The sequence below is a fragment of the Notechis scutatus genome, chromosome Z, assembly GCF_049901735.1.
Source record: "Notechis scutatus isolate UNSWTSFEM ecotype Mainland chromosome Z, rNotScu1.2, whole genome shotgun sequence".
NCBI classification, from domain to species: domain Eukaryota; kingdom Metazoa; phylum Chordata; class Lepidosauria; order Squamata; family Elapidae; genus Notechis; species Notechis scutatus.
The window spans coordinates 97055560-97073435 of NC_142025.1; the positions used below are offsets into that span (position 1 = coordinate 97055560).

The following is a 17876-nucleotide window of genomic DNA, read 5'->3' on the forward strand; positions in this document are numbered from 1 at the left end:
TATTATGTCTCAGTTCAACCATCTTTTCTTTAAAGAAGGAGAGAAACACATGTGTTAATAAACTCCAGCCTCCATTAACCCCCAGTCATCATAGTCAGTAGTCACAGAATAGTAACAAAATCTGCAATCAAACAGCCTTTAGAAGACCCAAACAACCCACCCTGGTACAAAAGCCCCCAATATTTTAATCTCAGCCAAGAAGCTCCAAAGCCCTTTTGCAATTTGCCTTTTCTACCAATATTTAATTCTCATTAAAATCAAGATTTTACTTTGAACGACTTAATTTTATTTTGACCGACTTAATCTCTAGGTATTTCTACTGAATTGTCACCTCTGCTATTACCTAAACATTTCATTCTTCAAGTCATTTCAAGTTCAGATTTTATGGTTTTGTCAAATTAGTTCTTACCTCCTCAAACCCTATCATGCACATGAACAGAGATGCCCTGTATTACCAAAACTTAACGTTATTCTTTTCTCTTAAGGACAGCTTTACAGAAAATTTCAGACATACTTTGCCTTTTTTGGTGAGAATCTGTTTATAGTGGAGCCAGCCCTCTTTCCTCACATCACTGAAAGTGACATCCGAAAGATCAGAGGTGGAATGCCTCTTTGAACGTGTGTCTTCAGAGGTACCCAAGCTATCCAAAGACTGTTAGAAGAGAGGAAAACACAGTTCAATAAATATCATCAGTGGGTTAAAAGAAATATTGAACTTTAAGAAAGGAAAGGTTGAATATAGAGAAGGATGTTGTTGTGATTAAATAGAAGAACGGGACAGCTGTCCTAACCAAGTAGTTTGTTGTCTGATTGGAAAAACAATATGCTTAGTTTGGAGAAGGGGGAAAGAAGGAAGGACACACTGTCTGCTAGTAAGTCAGGGTTGAAGATAGTGACTAGATCAAACAATTGCAGTTAGATATATACAGTAACTGAAAGCGAGTCTCTCTGACATATTGTACTTTAATAGTCTTACTACCACATGACACTTGCTTTTATTCCAAGTAGGAGGGAAGAAGAAATATATGGATATGGACAGCAGGCCTCCTGCTGATTCAAATCTAAATCAACCAAAATGCTGCAATCTTCCTAAAGCTAATTCAATCTCATAGAATTGTTCCCCAACAATACCACAAGCCAGTGTTACACAATAAAACCCAATACCACCTCATTATTAACACCTTTTCAATGGTGAATCCATGTATCTTTCAACATGCAACATGCCAGTATGGAAAAGTAATTCCCATTTAGCTACAATAAAAACATTTCACATAATTGGTAAATCAGTCTCTTGTATTTCTGGCCCATTCTTTAATAGAGAATTGCTTGAAGGTATTTTCGAACAAACTTCTTTTTCAGGTCCAGCCATAATATTTGCATGAATTTTACATCCAGATTTTGATATGATCATTCCAAAATAGTGAATATGTTTTTTTCCATCCATTTTCATATGGACTTCCTTGTATGTTGGGATTATTACCTTGTTGCATAAGCTACCTGCATATCAGTTTCAGCTGACAAATAAGCTGAAATGTTTCTGCACATTTTTCTGACACAAAGCAAAATCCATGTTTCTTTGAGTGATGGCAAATCATCCACTCTGGGACAAGGAAACCCCCACAGCCATAGCACTGTCATTTTTTGATCACAGGTATACGACTCTTACTGTGGAATTCAGTATTTAGTTTCTCTCTCAGATGCAACAACACCAGTATATCCTGAAAATATACTTATCAGTCAATAGTGTCTGGAGGGTCATCTAGGTCAGGGGTCCCCAACCACGGTCCGCGGACCGGTGCACCGTCCGTGGAACAAGTCCTACCGGCCGCTGGCTTGTTGGGCGCCGCCATTTTTGATGAAAAGTGCTTCCCGTGAGCTTTTCCAGGTAGAAAGCTCACCGGAAGCACTTTTCATCAAAAGATGGCGGCGCTAGCAAGCTCGTGAGCTTTTCCAGGTAGAAAGCCATTTCTACCCGAAAAGCTCATCGAGCGTTGAGCGCCATTATTTTTGATGAAAAGTGCTTCCGGTAAGGTCACCGGAAGCACTTTTTCATCAAAAAAGATGGCGGCACCCAGCTAATGCCGGTACCGGGCCGCTGCATAAAAAGGTTGGGGATACCGGGCCGCGGCGTAAAAAAGGTTGGGGATCACTGATCTAGGTGCTCTTTAGCAAACTCTGGAACAAGTATCAATTTTCTTTTAGAAACCCACTATTATCATGAATCCTATTTTGTCCATTTTTATCTATGCTACGTTCATGTTTCTCACATCTTCATGCTTTTCTTGGGGGTGGTATACCGAATATTGACTTCATCAAAACTGAAAAAGGCTTGCAAATCCTTAGATATTACCAGAAGTACCTTGTGATTTCATGCATAATGTTATGCTGCACTCAAGCTATTTTTATAGAAAAGCCATTCTTGGGGAAAGCCACTACTGCATCAAATCCTTGGTATTTCAGATCTGTTTCTAATTGTGGATTGCTGAAGCTGTAAAAATGATCTTGGAAATTTTTCCAGACATTGACTTTTTTTTTTTTAACAGAGGTCTTTGGTAATTTATTTTAAGTAGGCCATGGTATGCTTCTAGAATCTGTATCGCAAGAAATTCACTATGATGATGGGATTTAGATAACTCGTGGATGATCTAAATTAGCCTTGATAGTTTAATACAGTACTCAGTGGGTCCTAGTTTTCCATTTAATTGAATTGATTGGGCCAATGACCTTTTCATACTGGCACATTTTATGTTGTATAACATTGTTTATAAAATAAATGAAATCAATATCAAATTTTGATGGCTTTTTTTCACCCAAACTCCTTTTATATACATTATCAGTGGAACCTATTTTGCTATTCAGTGGTAAAAACATGGAAAAAAATAAGTAGCAATTAATGTTTCACAGAAATATTAAAGGGTAAATTCTCTCTCCAACACAATAATATGCCTCTGCATTTTCCAGTTATAACATCTGCAGCCCATGGAGGGCTCAAGAATAATAAAATGTGCCCCTTAGCTGAAAAAAACCTCTCATCTTTGTAATTGGAAAGATTGCTTTTGAGGGTGATGTTAGCAAATTTCTAAATCTTTATTTAGATTTCTACAAATTAGAGGAATAGAAGGAAACCAGATCTTCCCATTCACACTTATTTAAAGAGAGAACCACAAATACTCACCCCATCAGTAAAGAAACTTCTTAACATACGTAGGCTAGGCACACGACTTGGCAACCTCCTGCAGACATAGCACATGTATGGTTAGCGTAAACAATACAAAGTAAAAAAAGAGAACTAGCTAGCTGTGCTCATTGAATAGGATCCTTTCACTGGGAATCCTTCATTTTTTAGTGTATGAAGTTTTAGTCAATTCAGCAAGACATACCTGATGAAACAGACACTAGTTCTTATAACTAATACTATAAGTATTAACACTATCCAAATGAATTCCAAATCTGCATGTGGAAACCATAGACAATCATTTGTCTTAGAGAAAATTTTCAGTGTTAACAATTTCCTGTATATCATATATACATAGATGTGTGAAGGATTATGAGGACTGTTTAATTAGCATATTTTGTTAAAATAATGGATTTAACTCAATATCAAAATATCTTAATATTGTCACGTGTTCATTTTTCACTTATTATTTAGAGACCCACACAACTCTAAGATTATTTTTGTTATAAAAATCAACGGCTGGGAGCAGACAATAGCTACCTCAGAGTTTGAAGTGTCTAACAGAAAAATGCATTGCTTATAATCATAGCTTCAGCTCTGCTTAAGAGGTTTTGCAATTTTTTAAAAAGTGCTCTAAAAACTCATCTGCCGGGAGACAAAGCATATGTAAACTTCAAAGGAAGCAAAACTGTTCCAAGTCCTTCTGCAGAATTAGCGTGCCTTCCATTTTATATAGCTGCTCTTCATCAATGCCAGAAAGAATGTACAAAGTTCTAGACCCACCTTAAAAGTTTTCCCTCATCCCGAAATGTGTTCAGACCATCATCACATGACTTGGAGCGTTCTGTGGTTATGGCTAAGAGGTAGGAAGATCGACGGCTGGCTTTGATATTGCCTGTGACATGTACGAAGACAAATGTTGGCAAGAAAGCAAAGACAAAACAGCACAGAAGGGCCAAAAAGGGTCATCTTATTCAAGAACCTGGATCCACAGAGAAAATGTACTAAAATAGGTGGGAACATTTTACAGAGAGAACGATCTCTTTCTGTGTTCAAACACAGCCACCTCAGATAATTCTGAGTATGAAGAACTCTCATCCCCCCTCCCTCCAGTTATCCAGTAACCTCCTCTAACTTGTATATCCTACCTAAGTCGATTTCCCTTGCTTCTACAGGGCAATCAACAGGCAATATAATAAATTACACTGGCTGAAAACAATTTTTCAGTCAAAAACACAATTTACTATTTGGCTATATCTGTTCAGTTGTTACAAAAAGGGATAACCATGAAAGAATTACTCATAAACATGACACTGTAAAAACTGGAAGGCTCAGCCTAACCTGCTTGGAAGTAAATAAGAGATGCATATTTTAAAGCACTAAACACTAATTTAGAACCCCAAGGAAATGCCTATCATTTTTTGGCAAGAGTGAACTGAATCCTCTCCCATTTGTATATCTCACAGCAGAGTGTCTAAAGTGGTTGCCAGAAATTGGTGTAAAGCAATATTATCCTCATGTTTTCCATAAGTAATCATGCTTATGGAGAAAGCAGTAGGTGTGCCCTTACAGACAACATTAAGATCAAGGATCTGAAATCTGAAAATAGACTGCCCACAAACTATTATAATAAATAAATCACTCAGGAAGTCTATCAAAGATGAAGAGTCAGATTTTGCCTCTTTTCAGTGTGGTTCTGATTATTCAGTGTGGTTCTGATTATTCCATTTATCAGCAAGAACTCTAAGAAATCCATTTCCATCCCTTCAGCACCTCTTGATCTAAGTTTTTTATCAGAACTTGAAATACTTCAAAGTAGCTTTTTGTTCTACAGTAGTCTGATATGTTACAGAGGGAAGTTAAATGGATGATTTTCATAAGAAATGCAAATATCTTGTCCTTCTTCCCTACACTTCCAAGTCTTTCACTGGTAATCCTTCCTTTTGTACCTTTATGTACATCTATTACTGAATGTAGGCCACAATATATAATTTTATGTCAGTTCTTAGTACACAACTCGCATCTTATTCCTGCTCTCATAAACAAGAGGATGTGAAGAAACTGACCTATATGGATTCTAAATCAAATGTATTCAAAAATATATGTATAAATGCATTCTACATTTATATATATTAAGTATTCATGCCAGCATAATGATGTTAAAATTTAGCAGGCAAGCATCTAGGAAGAGAGAGAATATGATTCTTCCTTAAATTTCTGATAACTGTGAGGCAGTTCTTGGGATTAAACAACCAAATTTAACTTGAGAGCCTCTGTATATTTATAGCCCTAAGAATACACTTTGGAAATATAAAAAAATTAATATGACCTACTATCAGAGTGATCTACCTTTTTATTCTCCATAAGTGTGTACGTACACATGTGCATGAATGCTCACACATGTACCCACCCACATTCATTTATTGAATAATTCAGAGTTGATGTAGCTCTTAATTTCATTTTACAACCCCTTGTAATGCTCTCATAGCACACAATTTAAGAATGACTAGCTTAGATATATAAGGCACAATTTAAAAACAACTAGTTCATAAGTCTAAAGCTTCAGGCTGATGATTTTCTGAATTTCCTTCCCCATCCAACTGCCTCTCCTTATGATTCAGTTTCAGTGGAATTTGTTGTAAACAGGCTGCCATCTTTTTTTTTCCTTTTTACATAGCAAATCGTTTCAAGGAGAAAATCTTATGCAAAATCTTCTAGAATACTTCTAGAACACTATATAATAAATCTGCGTTTTCCTAATTTGACTAAAATTGCAACTCTAACAATTATAAGTAAAATTTATCATAATGGTCCAGAATGTCCCACACAAAAAATAGAGGTACTAAGTTTACTTATTGAATCCTTGCCGTAGCATTCATTGACAAAAGGTTTTTTTTTGAAAATGTGTATACTCCGAGACTGAGTTCCCAGCTTGTCAGATGTTGCTTTTAATTTAAGCAACAACCTGGTAACTACAAGCAGTGAAATAATGCATATAGGTGAATGAGAGAAAGATGATGAGAAGGGACTGGATCTCTCTAGGAACTAGAATAATTTTGTTACATAATTTTGAGAGTTTTGCCATTCTTTTGGTTTTTTCACTATTGATACTCTGAGCTAAAGGTAGCACTATCAGACTGAGCTGAAGAAATCTGGATATGTAATAGTTGGCAGCAATGCTATACAAAAATCTATTTGCTATCATCTTGTAGTTTTCTGGATGTTTGCAAGCCACTTTGCAATCCAAATTTGAATAGCTCAAGTTCAAGAGAGGCAATGTTGGCTTAGTACTTACTGCAATCCTGGGAATAATGGCGATTCATGGCAAAGGTGAAGGTAGGTGAAGAAGGGCTAGCAGAGAGCACCGGTGCAGAATTCATGGCACTGGAAACAACAGACGAAGCAGGGATGTGCTTTGCCTTCAGATCAATGCTGGGGCTTGTCGGTTCATCTGAAACAAAACAACCATAAAATGATGAATTATATACAAATGCATTTTATATATTTACTATATTGCATATTTTATATGTGTTCTAAGACAATTTCTCTTCACCCAATGTGGCCCAGGCAAGCCAACAGGTTAGACATGCCTGCTTTAGATGGTTTTCTCCTATCTAAAATTCTAACAATCTCCAGAGAATGAGGCAAGATTTCCACAGCTACTCCGTACCTGAGGTGTTAATATATAATTGAGAAACATCAATATAGTCATGATACTTCATTCCAAATCTCTGGTTGAAGTCTTCCAATCATGTCATTCATAATGGGTTACATCTTACAGAGTAAGAGATGGGGAGGAAAGACTAGCTCCTTCAGCACTCACACAAGAAAGTTGTCCCCCAGTTCCCAAGGTACTCAAAGTACAGCAAGGAAGAATTCAGAATGCCCTCATCAGGGAAAGACTTTCCCAAATTTCCACAAAAACATGGAATCATTTCTAAATGGCCCATAGCTGCAGATGTATAGAAAAAGATGACTAACAGATGAAACAAGGATATGTGCAACCTTGAAAAAGAGATGGTTGTGGCATGATAAATCAGAGGTCAAGGTAGAGAAGAAAATAATATACAGCTTATCCAAATTCTACCCTGCTCATTATATCAAGCAAAGTGACCCTTATATCAGTTTCACTATCACTCTTTTTATAAAAATAAGATTCCCTTCCCTTATTCTCTGTATAGAGGGAGAATACATCATCTTTCATAGGATATACACTGTACATATACAGTATTTATTTAGGGGGAAAGCTATTGTGCTGATTGTTTGAAAAAGTGAATGCAAATTCTCCAATTTCACTTCACCACTTCAAAACTGCCTCCATGAATCACTTATAGACATGTGCCTAAAATGTAAACAAGATTGGGAAAAATGAAAGAATGCCTTTTTGAATTCCTTTTTTCCAACAATAGGAGCTGTCAATATTTTTTACATAGGAGTACATAGGAGCTGTCAATATTTTTTTTATGTTATGTGTTGTGCCTTTGTATATTTCTCCTTTTCTCTTGTGTTTCATTTGTGTGTGTGTGTGTGTGTGTGTGTGTGTGTGTGTGTGTGTGTGTGAGAGAGAGAGAGAGAGAGAGAGAGAGAGAGAGAGAGAGAGAACTGGAAAGCACAGGGCAGGCTGCATATGCACAACTCTTAGTCACATAATCAGGAGCAAGATTTAAAATGGACACATTCCAAACTGCTGAATCTAGGCCATTTTTAACCCATTTTTTTCTTCTGCCAATTTTTCTGTCCATCCCAAATTTTCTTTCTGTTTTCAGTGAGTTATTGTAATGATGGACAGCCCTGAGCCCCTCTACACAATTTCTTTCCAACAATTCATTACTTTGGAAAATATAACAGTAGCAAAGAAACCCTTATTGCACCACCAATGTTTAATTCCTCCTTGCAAGTATAAAAGTACAAGCTGCGTTAAGAACCATATATATTGTTCATAAATATATCAAAGATCAAAACCTATTCCAATCCACAGGGAAGCATCCCACTTCATTAGATGATCATTCAGATAATCTTGTTACTCTCCTTGTTTAACCCAGTTCAATAATCTTAGTTAAAACTTTACAATAAAGCCTGATCTAGCAGAAATCAGGGAAGGAATGTCAACAATTGGTGAGGCCGATTTTCATTTATCCCCATGACTCCATGGCTCATGACCTGGATGTGATGTTTATGGATGCAAGGGCAAAGAATACTGCCTTTCTGGTATCTCTTTCAGCTCTGCTCTTTTATATCCATCTATTACTGAATCTGCTATTTGCAATAAAGTTCTGTTTTGCAAACTGATAAACTACTAGCATCTTAATCTATGCAACTTAAAAACAGGGCTGCAATTAAAGTTTGAAACTGGCAGATTAGAAGAGAAAAATGCCCTTCTTGATAATTTCCTAAAAATTACTTATATATATATATTATTATAAGTTTTAAAAAGAAGATAAAAACTAATAAAAACTAATACAAAATAAAGAAAAGAAAAATTGGGAGAAAGAAAAAGATAAAGTACAAAAGATTTTTAAAAAATAGAAATAAAAGGCTCCTATGGAAGCCTATATGGAATATGACTGGGGTTGCAAAATTGCCTCTTACTCTATGGATACAAAAAAGGTTTTTTTTTAATGTTTTCTATTCATCAAAACTACAAATTAAAAAAAAGATTTTTTTCTATTTTGTGCAAAAAGTTTCTAAAGAGTTTCCAGTCAGCTACAAATGTAAATGTTACCTTTTCTCTAATCAAAAAAATCAGTTTAGCCATCCCTGCAAAAGCTCCATTACCATCATAATCTCAGCGCTATGCTAAAAAAGTGAAGTTCCATAACTTTTTTTTCCATCTATTTATCTATTAGTTAGCCAAAAATCTCAACAGAAAAGCCTCTGGTTTCAATTGCACATTGCAGGCAATCCCTGGATTAACAGTCAGTTCTGTTCCTAAATCTAAATTAGTACATGTATTTGCATCCAAAATTTTTCACACATCCACCATATATGATAAAATATCCCTTGATAATTTCCTGAAAATTACTAGCAAAATTAATATTACCTTTGTGCATCTGGCCAGCTCTCACAAATGTAAATCACACCGATATCTCAGAAGGACATAAATACTGCACAGCTATAGTATCCCCTCCACTCAATAATTTTTTTTTATTGTAGCTTTAGTAATATTTGGACCTCACTGTAAAAAAATTATGAAGTTGACAGAGGAATTTTCTAACAAAATTCTATTCTGGAAAAACCACATATGAGAATCCATTTCTAAAACCCCATTTAAACATTCATATGATGTTTAAATTGTACATATACATTGATGATGAAAAATAATCTCAAGTAGAAGGGAAAAAACACATTTGACATAAGGAAATAGCATAAATAAAGGAAAGGGACAATTTATTTGGGTCCAAAGATAGCTACATAAATAGCTTCTACTTCTGTTTCTTTCCAAGTGATCTTGAAATAGTGCACCAGGCATAAAGACATAATCAATTTTACACTAGTCAACAACATATTGTTTTGTAAACCTACCAATAAATGGGATGAATGCAAGTGAATCCTCTGGTGTAGCCAAAGGGGCCACACCCCTCTTGTTTTCTTTATTGGCTGCCGGCGCCGGTGCAGGTGGATCACAAATGTCTGTTTCCTTTAGATCACTGGGGAAGACAAAATTCATCTGTCTTGCAGGAGGAGGCATTTTACGTCCAGTTGGGGGCTTTTGTCGAAGAACCACCTCTTCTTTTCTCTCCTCAGCATCAGACTGAAATGGTTCTAAAGCTTGAGATGAAGAAATCTGCTCAAAAGATTTCACATCATTCTCCTGTTTGCCTGATCTTTGGTCCATTAGGATCTCTGGGCTGCTGGCCAGGAAAGGGTCTGGACAAGTAGAAGGAGCATTTGAAAGCACAGCAGTAGGCAAAGACTTCTCAACGTAAGATGGTGTTGAGTGACTCAACTGCCTTTGAGAAATGTTAAATGTTGGAAGGTCACCAAAAGTAGCATCGCGGAAAGAAAGAGCATGGAGCAAGCCAGTCCGACGTTGGAATGAAGGGCTGTAGCTTCGGTAGCCAATATAACCAGAGTCATCAATGCTCTGGAGGTTGGGCTGAGAAGGGTGTTTTTGCACATGTACAGAGGGAGGATCTCTGGAAGAGGCAGAAGGAATACAAGTACTTGGATGATTAGGCTGGGCTCGGTTAATTTGCCCATGCTGGTAAAACCTGTCTGATGGCAATATGCACCTCCCATAATTAGGAGAAACCAAGTCAGCCTGTTCAAGAGCTTCCATAGATTGCCCATATTTCACCAGATAGTTATCTGATCTTGCACGGTAACTCCAGTTATCATGAGCTGAAGATTGGATTAAAGTTTCTTGGGAAGCACTATGAGACCATCCCCGGGAGGATGAAATGTCTCCAAGATGGTCTTGCGATACACTTCGGTAACGAGGTGACATAGCACTGCATCGCTCCTCTGAAGAGCTTCGCCGTGGTACTTGACTTGAGATCCAGTTGGACAAGGCCTGTTGGCATTCTAGACGGCTAACAGATTTGGGTCCAGCTCGAATGCATTCCCGTGAGGGCCTGCCCTCATGATGAGCATCCTTCAATCCACCATGTGGGTGATGATCAGGAAGATGTTTGGGGGGTCCATAGCAGCCGTGGTTGGGCATAGAGTAAGTAGAAGGAATGTAAGGCGAGGGAGAGGCTACAGAACCTGGACAACTGCTATTGGGGTACTGGGAGAAAGAACCAGAAGCTGGGATATGCCTTGGAATAGGTGCCCGTTGAGTCATTCCATACTGGACTTCCTCTGTACAGTGGGTAGGACTGGAATGGTTGCTAGCGAAATTTTGTTTGGATTCAGTCCAGGCACTTAGATGAGTTTTGTGAACTGCAGTGCTATTCAAAGGAGAAGATGGATCTGAGGACCCTGAATGGTAGGACTGCCTATTATCCACCTGTTGTCCCTGGTAAATTTCAGCTGTTGAAACATCCCGTCTTGACTGAAATGGGTAATTTTTACGAGGATAGCATATAGGTGGTGGTTCAGGAATGCTCTGTGCCCCTCCAGAGTATGGTTCATTGCCCTTTAAGTATGCATCTTGAGAATATGCCTGGAGAAAGGAACAATGAAAAAATGAATGAGGACTGGTCTAAAAGAGTAAGTTACTGAGTCAAATATTTATGTATACAGGCAAATTATATGGAGACTATATTTTAAATTACTTAAATTCTATGACTTTTTATTGATAATATTTCTGTGAATTATCAATTATAAAAATCGGGCTTTGAATGGATCATTTAAGCCAGGGGTCTTCAAATTTGACAGCTTTAAGACTTGTGGACTTCAACTCCCAGAATTCCTCCTCCAGTCATGTTAGCTCGGGAATCCTGAGAGTTGAAGTCCACAAGTCTTAAACTTGCCAAGTTTGAAGACCCTTGAATTAGGCCATCAAGTTTAGATTCTTGATCAGAGCAGGAAGCCAAGTTACAGCTTCCAGATAGGCAACTTCTAGCCCCAGCTGCACATATATATAATGAAAGGAAAACTACCTCTCTGGAAATTGATTTCACACTTGAACTGTTCTTACTATAAATACATTGTTTGTAATATTCAGTGGAATCTGTCTTCCTTAAATTGTAAGCTAAATGATACCCCCACCCCACCCCCCAAAAAATTGTATAGTTTCAATTCTGGTGATATTCAAGAGATCTTTAAAAATATAGTTATTCTCCCAAAAGTTCAGGTAGGATGATTGTGGAGCACCATCAGTGATTTGTTAAGTTCCTTTTTTCTCTATTTTACACTGTAAGTTGCCCATTCTGGACTTGAGAGACCTTTAGATCCAATCAGGAAAACAGTCTGACATCCAACACTGAAATCAGATTTTTATCCATGTAACATTTCAAGTATCTGAAGAGTGCTATCACATTCCAACCTTCAAATAAATATTTTCTCAAAACTAAACATATTAAGTTTCTTCATGGGCTTAGTTTCTAGTTCTTGAAAAATATTCAGTTTCTCAGAATCCCTTATAAATCCAGAACTGGACATAACGCATGGCGCAAAGATCTGACAAAAACAAAAACAAGTGGAATACTTAACTCCCCATAATTTGACACTTATTCTTCAGTTAATGAAATCTAATATTTGCATGTGCCTCTTTTGCAACTATATCATAGTGCTGATTAATTTAAAGTTTACGATTGACCACTATTCAATTTTTTTCCACAAGTACCATTAACAGGCTAATTATGCCCCATGCTGTATTTTTCAATTTGATTTCAATTTTTTGTTTCCTATATGAGCAATTTTATACTTTTAAATTTCATAATCATTTTCAGCTTGTTTTCCAACTTACAAGATCAGAATTGCAATTCTGACTTCTAATGTATTAGCTTTCCTACCCAATTCTGAATATTTTTTTCAGTTGGATAACTATTCCGCCCCCCTTCACTCAAATATTTAATGAAAATATGGAAGAACAGAAGACCTAGGACTGAGTCTTATAATACTCCATTTGATTAAAAAATATTATTGTGCTTTCTTTAAGTCGGATTTTCAAGCTGTCTACACATCCACTTGCCATTCCATCCAACCCACAATTAACCAGCTTGCTAATCAGGATGTCATGTTTCAGATGTGGCTCTGTATTCTAGCATTACACATTGCAGTTCAGCAGTGGAATACTTTAAGGCCAATTCTAGCAGTCAGAAATGTTTTCCTTAGCAATCCAGACGCCAAGTCAGCAACAGTAAAGGAGCCAGGAATTGCAGTATGAAGGAAAACTACAACTATAGTGTTTAGAGGACAGATGCCTTAAGTGATCATATTTTATTCAAGAGTTGTCCCTTTAGCAAAACTAGCTGCTAATACTAGGGATCTAAGGCAAACCATAGACTTATTTTTGGAAGTTAAAAATTGAAGCACTTTAAAATTTTATTATTCTCTGTCTGTGCCTCCTTCTGTAAAGAGCATACATCCCACACATGCTGAACTTAATATCTGAGGATCTTTCTTTCTCTTCCACTAGACCTTCACATTTGTTAGCATCACTATTATTCAGCTTCTTGATCCTCTTTCCAATTGACCCTATTATTTGGAATTGGATCTTCCATAAGACACTCCAGTTTCTAGAGAATAAGATGCTCCTGCACATTGTCATAATCACAAATGTTTTCCTTACTACATACTTATAAATTCACCAGATGTTTACACAGCAGTTGAATCAATTTAGATAGTAAAAGAGTCGTTGAACTTTTAGTTCATATTGTTTTAGAACACTTTGTCAACTTCTGGTTTTTGGCATGTTTGCATGTATGTCAAATTGATCAACAAAACAGACCAAAGGTACAATTGTGGGTGCAAAAGCATCCAGTAAGATTTTTGAAAAAGAATAGCGGTTGTTCCATTACCTATACTTCTCTTTACTGGCTTTCTGAGAGGGCAAAAACTTTATTGTGATTATAGAACTAAGGAAGAACTATGACATTTTAAAATTATATTATTAAATTGATTTGCCACCCACCTCACAGTGTGAGGCAATCAAGATATGTTGCTTGCCTGCCAGTTGTCTGGCAAACAAGGTGGCAATAAATCCAAGGAATTGGAAATATTAAAGGGGCTGGCCACCTAGGGAGACTTCTCCAAAGTTCTCCAAAACAAGGCCCCAATACTCTGAATAGTAAATCTCTTAACTTCTATTAACATCAGAGATCTATCAGGAGAGAATGTTGATGGTTGGTATCTTTTTCTCAGAAATAATTCCCATTAAATTTAGTGTTGCATGCTCCACCAAAGTAAACATAGCACAGCCGCCTTATATTTATTTTTCATCTAATGTAAACATACCATTCTACAAACCTGTTTTAAAGTCTTAAAGTCAACTCCCTCTCTCCTTCCTCAACCATCAGATTTCCTATAGTTGGAGTTTAGGAAAGTTGAAAATAACATTGGAGATTTGCCAGAGAGCTGCTAGTATTTAAAATCCTTACAGAAATGGATGCTATGTATATATTTTGAATTATGACAATTAAGTATCCGGATAAGGTTATGTCTTTCATTAAAGAGAAAGGAAGAAAACTAAGAAATGTATAAATCTCTGAAGTTCAGAATGAAAAACAGGCTGATTCATCTCACATCTAACATTCTGCAAGTTGGCATACTAGGAAATCCTACGTGTACAAAGAAAACTAAGTTGCATCATAGTGAAAAATATCTGGTAGGGCTTGCTGAGAGATGGCCTGGAAGAATACCGGTGTGGCTTCTAACCCACCTCACACATGCCTCTTTTTCCTAAACTACCACCTAATCATGAAAAGATCTTTGTTAGATAATAATAAAGTCTGAATACCATTCTGGGAATCTAGAAATTCTCAACTGCTCCTGGCCTAGCCATTCTATCACACGCTGGAAACTTGCCCTTGATAGATGAAACCACATTTCAGGCCAGGGATTTGTCAAGTTCCAAAAAAGGAGTTATGTTTAAACCAGACCTTGGCTTAAAGGAGCCATAAGAATGAAAAGAGAAAAGAGACGAAAAGGAAAAAAGGAAAGGCTGGTTACTATGCTATATGGTATTTGTTTATTTCTGTCTAGCAGCAGCTCCTGTGAAGTTAATTAAATACTCAACTCCTCTTGCTTAATCCTGACGCAGGATAACAAGACCATTAAAATACATACGCACTCTATTTTACATCCTGCTCAGAAGTAGCTAGGCTTCTCCTTAAATCTAAATTCTGCCTTTCTGTCTGCCAGGAAAAAGTCACCCTAGTTCTGGTCAGGATCTGGTCCAATATATATAGCACAATGTTTATTCTTATGAGGATGAAATGCTTAGAATTTAAAATCATTACCTTTGTCTTCTCTGTTGTATTTCTAGTCTTGTATTTTTGTTGCGCATTCTCGATCTCCCTTCTTCAAAAAGAGAAATGTTCCCTTCCCCTGGAAATCTCTAATAACCAAGCTAATATTTCTTCTCTTTCTCAATCTTCCTTTTAAGTGTTGCTTTCAGGAAAAAAAATGACATAAACTAGGACGCCTCAATGTGGGAGGGGTGAAGGGAGCCAAGAATGTCTCTTCACGCATCCTGTCAAGAGTAACTCTGTAACCCCAGGCTCTGTCATTGGCTGGCTCAGCCGGCTTCCGCACCACAGGAATGCCGACACACCCCTGTGAGGCACCAGGACAGGGGGAAACCCACACAAAGGTTCCTTTGCTTTGAGATGTGTAAAAACAAAAGCAACTTGGGGTAACAGTGCCTTGCACAGACCTAGAGTTACTGCATCTCTGGCTGCCAATGCTTAATTGTAGGCAGAGTAGTGCTTGATACAATTCCAAAATGCCTTTGTTTGAATTTGTTGGGAGACTATTATAACAGAAGTTGTTGGGAGACTATTATAACAGAAGTTCCTGCAATTGTGATAGACAGACAGACAGATAGACGATTGATAGGTAGGTAGGTAGGTAGGTAAATAGATAGATAGATAGATAGATAGATAGATAGATAGATAGATAGATAGATAGATAGATAGACAGACAGACAGACAGACAGACAGACAGACAGACAGACAGACAGACAGACAGATAGATAGAATTGAAGACAAAAAGAACAAAGTAACAAAGAGGTGAAAAAGCCAAAAAAATAGCAAAAAAAGAAAAAGAATATAGTCTTTCCCTGCTGTTTTTTGCAATTAATACAACATAAGCCACCTGCCTCAGGCTCTGAACCAGGAATGGGTAATCTGTCACCCAATACTTCTCAGCTCCAACTCCCAGAAGCCATGGACAATTGGTCCAATTGTAAGAGATGTTGATACTTCTATGGCAGCAACATCTGAAGCAAGTCAGCTTTACTAAACTAAGTGATATAAGCAAGCAGAGGGCTATAGTTTCATCCCCTGATTGTAATACCACCTCATTTAGAATTCTAGCTATGAAGAATCCAAAGCTTGTACATCCTTTTAAGCAGGGGTAGGATTCTACAAGTTCGCACCTATTCGCTAGAACCGGTTGTTAACATTCTAAGCAGTTTGGAGAACCGATGGTTAGAAGAAATTACTGGCCTAATCCTGTAAGGAAGGCAGGAAGGAAACATTCTGGTGTTGATTACAGAAACTGCCTCTCCGTTAACCCTTATTACATTCTTGGCAGGACTAGACTTCCTGTCTCAGGAACCTCTCTGGAGTTTTCTTTTCTTTCCCTCTTTTGCTGGTACTTTGCTTGTGTGGAGTAACCATTCAAGGTTACAATGGCACTGAAAAAAGTGACTTATAACCAATTTTCACACTTACGACTATTGCAGTATCCCCACAGTCACGAGAGGCCAGGCAAGGAGATGCGTGCCTCGATTTGAGTGATGTTGAGTTGGCCACACCCAGCCAGTCACATTACCACCAAGCCACGCCCACCAACTAAGCCACGCCCACAGAACCGGTTGTTTAAAAAATGAATCCCACCCCTGCTTTTAAGGCCCCAATAAAAATAGGTTTTGTTGTTTGCTCAATTTTTTTTAAACCCATCATGGACTAATAAATACAGTGTTTTCTTTGTTTGCTCTTATACTCTGTGTATCTAATCAACCTGGGATATTCATTCCAATTTGTAAATCACCTTGGTTGTCTTAATGTTATTTATAACCCTGAAAGAATGCGTCTTTTGGCATTCTCAGTTTGTTGAAGAGGAAATACAAGAGTTCTTTCTTTGGACTCCCAAGGAGCCATGAGCAAGTTATTTGTCACTGAGTCTTAGTGTATAACATGAATAACACTAGTTTCCTCTGCAAAACCATGTTGTAAGCACAAAATCAATCCAGAAGGAGATATTATGAATATGGAAAATGCCTTGGCCACACAGTATATAATTTCTAGAATGAACTACCTAGAAATCTCAATTCTTATTTTGGAAAAAATAAAGCAAATTTCTAGTCCTTTATCTATGAAGATAAACTTCATAGAAAAAAGATTCTATTTTCTTACTACTTGTAATACAAAATATTATCTACAATAAACCTTAGCTGAAATTAAAAATTATAGGCAATTTTACAAAATGCATATATTTTAAAACACAAACAGCATCTGGTGAGAATGGTAGACCAGCTTCATTTTAAAACTCACGTGGAAAACCTTGAACATTGGAAAGCAATAATGACAACAAGGGGGATTCTTCACAAACACTAAGGACACTGTTATTTCGATGCTAAATGATGTACTCTTGTTCAGAACCCCTCCCTAAAACAGAACATTAATGATAATATTGGGGTTGAGCCTGCCTATATTATTTGTACTATATATTGTTCTGGCTGCGGCAATCTAATTGTTGACCCAACTATATGTCAAATTCAGAACACAGAATTAGTGGAAAATTATAAACAAGGCTCTTTAAGCCCTGCTTCTTTACTCTAGGCTTTCATCTGCCATTCTTTGTCCATAAATGCCTCATCCTGAAGGTTTTCTTCCATTCAAATCAACAGACACCGGAGTGTTAGTGCGTCAGTGTATGTTTGGGTATGTACATACATGAGTATGTGTAGGTGCACTTAAATCCTCAAAAGATACTTGGTGAAAGTATCAAGCCCAACTTGTTGTCCAGTCAACAGCTGGGAGAATATCTATTGGCCCTGGCAAACAACTTACCAATTGCAGAATATCCTCATCTTTTGGCATAATGGAGAGTTCCAAAGCATCTTCACTGCAGAAGAGAGAAGGCA

The 17876-nt window shown here is 37.2% G+C and overlaps 1 protein-coding gene across 8 annotated transcripts in view; it reads right to left on the reverse strand.

The window, feature by feature from the left end:
• ARHGAP23 (Rho GTPase activating protein 23) overlaps window positions 1-17876 on the reverse strand; it is a 201768-nt gene that overhangs the window by 35736 nt on the left and 148156 nt on the right. For all 8 annotated transcript variants that reach the window (XR_015745822.1, XM_087946485.1, XM_087946482.1 and 5 more), the window contains 6 exons: window positions 17803-17857; window positions 9698-11282; window positions 6471-6626; window positions 3959-4070; window positions 3176-3233; window positions 515-652 (listed from right to left, as the gene is read on the reverse strand). Coding sequence is in view for 7 of the 8 variants with exons in the window: in XM_087946485.1 (XP_087802611.1) it covers window positions 515-652; window positions 3176-3233; window positions 3959-4070; window positions 6471-6626; window positions 9698-11282; window positions 17803-17857 (2104 nt within the window). In the remaining variant the exon portion in view is untranslated. The remainder of the gene's footprint in view (window positions 1-514; window positions 653-3175; window positions 3234-3958; window positions 4071-6470; window positions 6627-9697; window positions 11283-17802; window positions 17858-17876) is intronic.